This window comes from Ceratosolen solmsi, unplaced genomic scaffold (genome assembly GCF_000503995.2).
Source record: "Ceratosolen solmsi marchali unplaced genomic scaffold, CerSol_1.0 scaffold30, whole genome shotgun sequence".
NCBI lineage: Eukaryota > Metazoa > Arthropoda > Insecta > Hymenoptera > Agaonidae > Ceratosolen > Ceratosolen solmsi.
In genome coordinates, this window is record NW_011948421.1 from 7,836,642 (window position 1) to 7,846,183 (window position 9,542).

General features: G+C 22.3%; 3 protein-coding genes across 3 annotated transcripts; 1 reads left to right on the forward strand and 2 right to left on the reverse strand.

Annotated features, from left to right (window-relative positions):
* The first annotated feature begins 267 nt into the window (after positions 1-267).
* Positions 268-2,386, forward strand: Idh3b (isocitrate dehydrogenase [NAD] subunit beta, mitochondrial). The gene is made up of 6 exons (XM_011498952.1): positions 268-309; positions 670-729; positions 830-1,039; positions 1,196-1,587; positions 1,674-1,863; positions 2,110-2,386. Exons 1-6 carry the CDS (start codon positions 268-270, stop codon positions 2,338-2,340), a joined length of 1,125 nt encoding a protein of 374 aa, XP_011497254.1. The 3' UTR covers positions 2,341-2,386.
* A 415-nt stretch (positions 2,387-2,801) lies between these two features.
* Positions 2,802-4,654, reverse strand: LOC105361702 (DNA helicase MCM8-like). Its single transcript, XM_011498953.1, has 5 exons — positions 3,793-4,654; positions 3,678-3,729; positions 3,238-3,404; positions 3,040-3,159; positions 2,802-2,821 (listed from the first exon to the last, which is right to left on the reverse strand). Exons 1-5 carry the CDS (start codon positions 4,652-4,654, stop codon positions 2,802-2,804), a joined length of 1,221 nt encoding a protein of 406 aa, XP_011497255.1.
* A 3,262-nt stretch (positions 4,655-7,916) lies between these two features.
* Sec20 (vesicle transport protein Sec20) lies at positions 7,917-8,846 on the reverse strand. The gene is made up of 3 exons (XM_011498738.1): positions 8,662-8,846; positions 8,185-8,599; positions 7,917-8,113 (listed from the first exon to the last, which is right to left on the reverse strand). Exons 1-3 carry the CDS (start codon positions 8,740-8,742, stop codon positions 7,926-7,928), a joined length of 684 nt encoding a protein of 227 aa, XP_011497040.1. The 5' UTR covers positions 8,743-8,846; the 3' UTR covers positions 7,917-7,925.
* Between the last annotated feature and the right edge of the window lie 696 nt (positions 8,847-9,542).

The window sequence follows — 9,542 nt, forward strand, 5'->3', positions numbered from 1 at the left end:
TTACTACATTAATAACAAGAGAAAAATAACAAATGCAACCATGAATATTAAAATTATAAATAAAAATACATACTATTTTTAATTTGGTACAACACTGAAGACCTTTTTTTTTACCGTACATTTAGAGAATAAGAATATTTTTATTTTTGTCAACAACGAAAATTTTTCATAAACTTTACGAGTGTAGAAATACGAATTGCTTACTTCGTAAATAAATAATAGGAATAGGTAGATTTCTGCTATTTCATCTGAGATTTCCCGGAAAAAATGACTTTGTTAATAAAGAGTAGTTTTAAAATATTATCTCAGGTAAATAAAGCGTACTTGTCATTACCTGAAGGCTTTGAAATTTATTATAACTATAAATTTTAACAATAAGATATTTCATGGCTTTTCAAGATATTAAGTATGGTTAATTTTAATTTGGGGTTATAATAATTCCAATTGTAAATATTACATTTTATTATTTTGTGGATTTATGCATTTTTGTATCTAAGAGTCATAAAATAAATATATTAATAAGTTACTATATATACTGAATTTATGTATATTATGTACTAACCAATTTTTATTAAGATAATTAGACATCAGATATAATACTTTAATTCAGTAAAATTCATGTTAATAGCAACATTACTTAACAAAATTAATGTAATATAATTTTTATAGATTTCCTTAATAAATCCAGTTAGGACAATTCAAATTGGTTCTGCAAAGTTTCTAGAATCTGTAAGATATTGTAATATTATTTTGAAAAATATAAAAATTAATATAAGATATTCAAAATTCAAATTAGAATTAAAAATCCTTATATTTTTTTTATTCTCAGGTTATTGAACCAGAATATAAAACAAAATGTACACTAATTCCAGGCGATGGTGTAGGACCTGAATTAGTTTTATGTATACAAAATGTATTTAAAGCTGCAAATGTTCCAGTTGAATTTGAACCATATTTTCTCTCCGAAGTAAATCCTACGCTTAGTGCACCATTAGAAAAAGTATCTAGCAGTATTACTAAAAATGGAGTGTGCTTAAAAGTTAGTATTTTTCTTATTTAATTAGAAAATGTAATTAAAATAATTGTTAAATATATTTTATAATTTTTATTAATATAATCATATATAAATTAAAATTTATACTTATATGTAGTAATTAATAGTAAACAAGTTTAATTATTATTGAGCATTTTCCAGGGAATCTTGGCTAGTCCTGATCATTCTCATAGTGGAGAACTACAAACCTTGAATATGAAATTACGTAAAGAACTTGATCTTTATTCTAATGTAGTCCATGTTAAATCATTACCAGGAATAAAGTCAAGACACCAAAATGTAGACTGCGTAATTATTCGAGAACAGACAGAAGGTGAATATTCTGCTTTAGAGCATGAATCTGTTCCTGGAGTTGTAGAATGCTTAAAAATTGTTACTGCCACTAAAAGTCAGAGAATTGCAAAATTTGCTTTTGATTACGCAGTCAAAAATGGGCGTAAAAAAGTCACATGCGTTCATAAAGCTAATATAATGAAACTTGGTGATGGTTTGTTTTTAAAATCATGTCAAGAAATCGCTAAGCTTTATCCTAGGTATGTAAAATGTTAATAACAATTCTAATTCATTATTAAAATTTGTATTATTATTGTATGTAATTTTATATTTTTTTTAAAACTAGAATTCAATTTGAAACTATGATCGTTGATAATTGTACAATGCAAATGGTTTCTAATCCACATCAATTTGATGTAATGGTTACACCAAATTTATATGGTAATATAGTTGACAATTTAGCATCAGGATTAGTTGGTGGTGCTGGTGTTGTTGCTGGAGCTAGTTATAGTGCTGAGTGTGTCGTATTTGAACCGGTAAAATCAAATTTAATACATTTTCAGTTAATTTTTTTTAATTAATTAAGTAATTATTTATTTATCATGAATTATGCGAGACATTGTATCAGCTTATAAAGATAGAATGTGAGGTATTTGTTCATTACGTATTTTATGCTTATATATTTTAATTTGTATGCTTTTTATAAAATTAAAAATTAAGTATTAATAATAAATTTCAAAAAATATATAAAATTTTTTAATTTTAAAACTGATTTATTTCAGGGTGCAAGACACACTTATTCTGAGGCTGTAGGCAAGAATGTTGCCAATCCTACTGCCATGATATTATGTTCTGTTAAACTTTTGAGCCATCTTAATTTGAGACCTTATGCAGAACAAATAAAAGATGCATTAAATCGCGTTCTTAATGATGGAAAATATCTCACAAAGGATTTGGGTGGGCAAAGTTCAACAACTGAATTCACAACAGCTGTGATTAATAATTTGCGTTAACTAATTATTCTTATTTTTAAAATAGTTTTTAATAAATTTTACTCTATAGTGCACTGTCAAGATCAGTTCAATGATAGTAAAATTTTGCTTATTTATTGCATCATTACAACATTGAATACATTTTAAATGTACAGACTTGAATTTATACTAACAATAACTGGTAAATTGTCATAAAATTAATGATTATATGAATAATAATGAATAAATGTTTGTTAGTTGTATAAATTGAATTAGTATAAAAATTAATACTCAATAACTACTTTTTATGTCTTTCGATATATTATTTTATAAATTGGAATGGAAATTTATTATTTTTCAATTTAAAGTATTCTTAAAAACTATTTATAGTGTTGAATAATAGAAATAAATATTAATTCATATATTAAAATTATTAAAACTATCACGTTTTTAAAATGTTTATTTTAAAAACTAATTTAACTAAAAACTTTTTTTTAAAGAATTTAATGTAATTCTGTTTTTACTGTAATCATATTAGATATTGATATTACTTTACAAATAAATATTTGTTTAATTTTTTACAAATGATTTAATTCTTTAATAAAAATGTGTGCAAAATATAATTTAAAATATTAATTAATTTATCTGTCGTTTACAATAAATTAAAAAAATTAAAAAAACAATATATATATATATATATATATACATAATGAATGGTAATATATTTATATTAATTAGTACAAAAATGATATAAATTCTTAGCTTTCTTAATTAGGTATCCCTGATCATTTAATTTCTCAATTGCAAGTGATACATCAATTTCAACTAGTCCTTCTTTTACTCCAAGATTCTTTAATTCATCTATAGAATATAAGCTATTATTTCTTTTATTAGTATTGTTAACCAAAAGCTTAAAAAATGTTTTTGTAGGACTTTTACAAGTTTTAGTAAATTGTAAAAATGTATAATCTTGATTTTTATAATTTAAAGGAAGTATAGTATTCTGCATCAATTCAATAACATCCATTGCATCTTGTTCTGTTGTTTCTTCACGTAAATCTAGCTTTGCTCTAGCCTCAGTTAATCTAATAAGTGCTTCTAACTGTCTATTACACGAAGTAATGCTTTTTGATAAATTTATATTCTTACGTAGATTTAGATAAAACTTTTGTAACACTGTAGCAGATGCACTTGATAATGTAGGTTTTACATACTGTCGTGCATATAAAATGTACTTACGTAAAAGAGAAGATGGCACAGTGTGAGATGAAAATTGTGATTTTGTAATCAATCTATTTCTTAATGAATTCATTTGATTATGTTGTTCTTTACTATTACTTTTATATTTTTGATTTATTATTTCTTCATTATTATTGTGCATTAGCATAATATGTCCAGATAAAAAATTATCCATTTCCTTATTTGGTTCATCTAACAAAAGAAATATAAGATCAAATCTTGACAAAAGGGATTGACTCATATTTAAATTATTACTTAATGTTTTGGATTTATTATAACATCCATCAACAGGATTAGCAGCAGCGAGAATTGAAGTCCTAGATGGTAAAGACCACATAACACCTGATTTAGCAACACTTACACATTGTTGTTCCATAGCTTCAAGAAGAGCTTGATGCTGACTTGACATTTTATCAAATTCATCTATACAACAACATCCTCCGTCAGCTAGAACTAAAGCACCAGGCTCCAAAGCAAAATCATTTTGCCCACTTTCTTTAATTAAAGTAACTGTTAATCCTGATGAAGTACTGCAATTTCCAGATATATATATACCTTTAGGAGCAACATGAGCACAAGTTTGTAACATTTGAGATTTACCTAAGCCAGGATCACCAATAACCAATATATGTATATTACTTCGTATTTTGACATGATTGGAACTACCACCAAATAAACTTAAAAGATATGCCATTTTAATCATTTCATGTCCATATATATCTGGACATAATGAATGGACTAATAGATTTAATGCATCTGTATTTTGGTAAATATCTTTAATTAATTTATAGTCATAAGTATTTAGTTCAATATTTAAAGATCCATTCATCTGCATTTTACTACTATTATTGACAACTGAAATTGCCTCTATATAAAGAGAACATATTGTACTAAACTTTGTTTTACCATTATCTATACCTTGCATTTTAATAATACCAGTTATAGTCACATCATCTCCAGGCATACAAGTATCTATTAAATCTTCACAAAGTTCTATATCCATTACTCTAGGTATTTGTCCTTGATCACTTTCTTCATGAAAATGATCTTGTAGACGAATAATTTGAATTGGAATAGTTTTTATATAAGATGAACTTAAATCTGCTTCAAATTTCATATTTCCACAGAAATCACATTTATATTTTGGTACATAAATACCACTCTTTTGTTTAATTGCATATGAAAAATTACATTTATTACATTTAAATATTACTAATAAAGGCATATGATAAGACCTATTAGCTCTTATAATACAACCTCTAACTGTTATTAATTTTCCATAGTAATTTATTTTAATATTTTTTAAAGATACTATTGGTTCATAGTTTAAAATTCTGACTATAACATTTGAATTTTTAATTTCATTATCAATAATTTTAGTTATTGTCCTAAGCTCATTAACTTTATTCTTATATATTGCCAATTTTATACAATTTAAACAATATTCTGGTTTATTTTTTAATTCAGATTTGAAGTCAAACCAATTTTTTAATAATATTGGACTGTTATACAATAAATTTATGTCAATTTTAAAAATACTTTTTAAATTCTTTAGATCAATTAACTCTGGGTTAGATTTAAAAAACATTTGCATTGCTTGAACTTTTTGAAGTATCGAAGAATTATATTTTTCATTAAAAAAAAATAAATCCCAACCAATGTATACATCTTCTTGTTTATCGTTACTTTGAGTTTTGAAAGGATTTGTAACAATATCTGATAAACATGTATTATTAGAAATACTGCAATTCTTCATATTTAAATTTGTATTATTTTGTTTGCTATGTCTCTTTTTCCATCGTGAATGTAAATGTGTTCTTGCACTCATAACTTTATAATTTTATATAAATAAATCTGTAAATGGAAAAAAACTAGTATAACTGCCAAAATTTATAACTTTAAATTCAAATATTCTTTTATATAATCAACATAGCATTATGTTCACTATTAAAAAATTAATATATATTACAAACTGTATTAATAACCAGTTATTTATAATTATTATTGTCAGTAAAAATAAAAACAGACTACTGATAATATTAAAAATATGACTTTTCTTAATTTATTTAATTTAATTCTAATGAAAAATAAACATGGAAAATACCTTGTTAGATAACATGAATTTGTATTAAATATGAGAGCTCTAAAATGTTACTCATATTACAACTTTAATAGCTGTCTATAAATTTTCGAATAATAAAATACGCATATGCATGCATACATATTTATTTTATCTTTTATATCCAAATATGCATACTGTTTCAATTTTTAAATTTATCTTTAGAAATGTAGAACACATTTTTTTAAATATTACAGTTTAATTGTTTCTATTTCTATTCTCCTTAGAATTTTTAAAATTAGTTATAATGATTTACCACACATTTACTACATGACGCGCATGCGTTGAAATTCTTATTGAAAACTTACCATCATTAGGTAATAGCTAATATATGGTTAAGTAAAAGAATTTTTACAATGAAATTTACATGAGCATTCTATACCATTTTTATCAAATTATATTATATTATCTATATTTTATTTTTTTTTTAATAATGTTTTATACTTATATTTATAATTTGTATTCAAATTAGAAACTTTATAATCAGAGTTTATTAATAAAAATAATGCACGTCTGTCTTATTCAAAAGTGCAAAGAATGAAATTAATATTTTTTCAATAGCAAAATAATTTAATTATTTGGTTTTTTATAAATCTAATGTCTTCCAATAATTTTTTCTAAATAAGTTTCATTTTAAATAATTAGTTTTTTCGAGAATCAATAGTACTTGATAAACTTACAATTTGAAATCTTTATTTATAGATTAATGAATTGACGCCATTATCAAACATTTGATAGCTTTCACAGCATTGGCAAAACTATTCAATGCCAGTTTTAGAACTATGAATTTGAAAGATAGAAGAATAAAATCTTAATAATTTGAAGAAAATTATTTATTCATTTATTCGTGTTTAAGAAATGACAAAGCGATATATTTTTTATCTACAAATTTGTTTTTAATTACTGAAAATATAATAATATAAAATACTGATAACATTTATCTACAACATATAAAATAAAACTCTAGAAATTTTAAAGAACGAAAAATTGATTAAAAGACTTCTATATTATATTTTTGTGGTCAAAAGAAAATTTTTATCTATGATGTCTATGCTCACATAATATGTTCATAGTAATAATATAAAAAATTATTAATACAAATTTTATTATATTTGAATAAAAGATATATTAGTAAATAAATGAAACCATTAAATATTTTAAATAATTTTTATTCATTTAAATTTAAGAAATTCATAAAATATACATGTTTATGCTAAAAGATACACGAACAAATTTAAGTATATATCTATATATATAAAAGTATTTAATTGAAATAACTGAATTTCTTTTTGTTTTATGTTAATAATTGATCAATTCTTTGGGGTTTCAAAAATACTTTTCTTCTAATATTTTATATATATATATAATTAAGTCTAATTAATAAATATAGAATTAAAATTAAGAAATAAAATGTATTTGGGTATAAATATATAAAATTCATTTTTGGTTAAAAAGTTTATTTACTGGATTTTAGAGTTTGTTAAATTTAATGAGTGATCTAAGAATTATTAATTTGATAATTTCTTCTAAGATGTGAAAAGTATAAGATAAATAAAATATTGTTTTAAACAAGAAATTTAATTTTTTTTTTAATTTATGCAATTGAGTTATTGAAAATGTTTTATTTGCTTCATATATTTATTTCATTAATTTAATGATATTAATAACTTAATGAAATTGATATTTTAGAATATTCAATATCTTTAAAAATATACAAATTTTATTGTTTAATAAAATAATTCTATTAATACTTTATACTTCATTGCCTTCTGTATTTTAACTTGATATTTTATGTATTTTCATTTGAATATACTTTTGTAAAAGAAATTTTGCATTTCTGACAATAAATAATTGTAATATTTAATAATTTACTTATCTTAAAATTAATTATCGGTTTTATTAAGTTACAATACTATTTTTTTACTTGATAATTAATTTAAGATAACATTATTTTTAAATATTTCAGATAAAAATTATTTAATATATATTATATCATGTTTAAATTGTATATAAAATGAATATAAAATTATCAAAATATTTGATGTTCTATTAAAATTGCAAAATTATAATTGTTGATAAAAGAAAGACTTATGAACTATACATAAAATAACTATAAATAAATTATGAGTTATTTATTATAGTCCTTTGTAAAAATTCATAAAAAATTTAATTTTCTTATTACACATTAAATAATATCAGGCATTATAAAAATTAAGCGACAGTTTAATAATAAATCTTTAATCATTTGTAATAAAATAGAAACTTTATCTTAAAATAATCTTTTTTGTATAATATAAAATACACAAGCAAGAAAAAATATAAAGGCTAATATTACTAGTGCTTTGTCTGTAATTTCTCGTCTACCATATTTGCCTAATAATTTTCCTGATTGTACTATAACTTGTTGTTGATCTTCTAGTTCTTTTCTTGTACTAAAAACCTTGTCTGATGAAACAACTAAAACAAATATTATTAAAATTATATAGAATATAATAAATAATATAACAATAATTTACATAAATATAGACCTAAAGTGTCTAAAGTTTCTCCACTTTTTTGTGTTGTTTGTAATAAATATTTTGAAATGTCTAAAAGCTGATCTGTTGTCTGCCTAGATACTTTTGATACACTAGTTTGATCTTTCTTTCTTCGCATTAAAATTTGTTGTTTAACTGGCATTGATAACAAATGTTCTCGTGACAGTTTATTTATTGCCCAAGCAGTATTTATATTTGCTTTTCGAAAAGCAATTATTGCTGTAGATAATTGTCCTCTGTGATTATCAATATCTGATAATAATTCAGCTTTTTTTTTTTTATCATGTTCAAATTTAGTTAGATTTGTTAGTTGTTCGATGTGATGCCTAAGAATTGTAATTTTGTCTCTACCAATTGCATTAAGCTCATTTAAATATTCTAATGGGCCTGTACATTGTTGTATATCCTATAAATTTATAATATATTTAGTAAAAGGAAATTTAATGTTTATAATTTACTTAATTTAACCTGAATTAAAGCTGTCAATTTAAGATGGTTTTTGATAATTTCTTGAGAAACTTGTTCAAATGATTTGTCTTTATAAATCATTATTTTAATATACAATTTTAAAAAATTTATATAAATTATTGATATAATTACATGTTTTAATGGTATATATTTAAAAATACATATTAAGTTATCACATTAATGTCATATCACAGTAATGTGATTTTATTGGTTCGTTGACGAAGCTACAAAGGAAATTACCGAGTTATACAATTGTTTGAGATATGCATAGTTGAGGCTCAAGCTTATCGGCCTTTTTAATGTGTCCTATTCAATATTACACTAAGTATCAATATTTTTTTGCTTGAAAAAAAATATAAAGTTTTTTCAATTTATCAACAATAGCAAATTTGACATAACTTGCTTATATATTTATTGTTTTAAATTTAATATTTTAATCAATAGTTTCTAAATATATTTTTTCATGCGTGACTTCATTAACGTAAAATTAAAATGATATTGTTTTGCATATATATTTACTAATTTCATTTATTTTTATATATAAATATTAAAGTTATTAATATATACATATTTCTAATTAAATATTTTGAAATTATGTCTTTTTATATTGTAAAAAAATTTGAATATTAAACAAAAAATAACAATAGGTTCTTTTCAATTCTTTCTTATTTAAAATTTTAAGTAAAAAACAACAATTATTGTGCATATTGAATAGCAGCATAACAGATTTTTCAAGAAGATTTAAACTTATTAGTATATGTTAAGGATTGAACTACCTAACAAAAAAAATAATTTATCGTTTGGTACAATACGATTCCGATACATTATATTTATATTAAGGCGTAATATTTGAATTATACGTTACGAAAATTTCGCTGGAC

Bases quoted from the DNA above. Each gene is read 5' to 3' on its own strand.
- Idh3b (XM_011498952.1), top strand. From the start codon at position 268: ATGACTTTGTTAATAAAGAGTAGTTTTAAAATATTATCTCAG. The intron at 310-669 runs GTAAATAAAGCG...TAATTTTTATAG, and splicing joins GTTTTAAAATATTATCTCAG to ATTTCCTTAATAAATCCAGT. The intron at 1,040-1,195 runs GTTAGTATTTTT...AGCATTTTCCAG, and splicing joins AAAATGGAGTGTGCTTAAAA to GGAATCTTGGCTAGTCCTGA.
- LOC105361702 (XM_011498953.1), bottom strand. From the start codon at position 4,654: ATGAAATTTGAAGCAGATTTAAGTTCATCTTATATAAAAACTATTCCA. The intron at 3,405-3,677 runs GCACAATAATAA...TTCGTGTAATAG, and splicing joins TCTGGACATATTATGCTAAT to ACAGTTAGAAGCACTTATTA. The intron at 2,822-3,039 runs GTACTAATTAAT...ATATGATTACAG, and splicing joins TAAGAATTTATATCATTTTT to TAAAAACAGAATTACATTAA.
- Sec20 (XM_011498738.1), bottom strand. From the start codon at position 8,742: ATGATTTATAAAGACAAATCATTTGAACAAGTTTCTCAAGAAATTATC. The intron at 8,600-8,661 runs GTTAAATTAAGT...ATAAATTTATAG, and splicing joins AATTGACAGCTTTAATTCAG to GATATACAACAATGTACAGG. The intron at 8,114-8,184 runs GTCTATATTTAT...TATTTGTTTTAG, and splicing joins AGAAACTTTAGACACTTTAG to TTGTTTCATCAGACAAGGTT.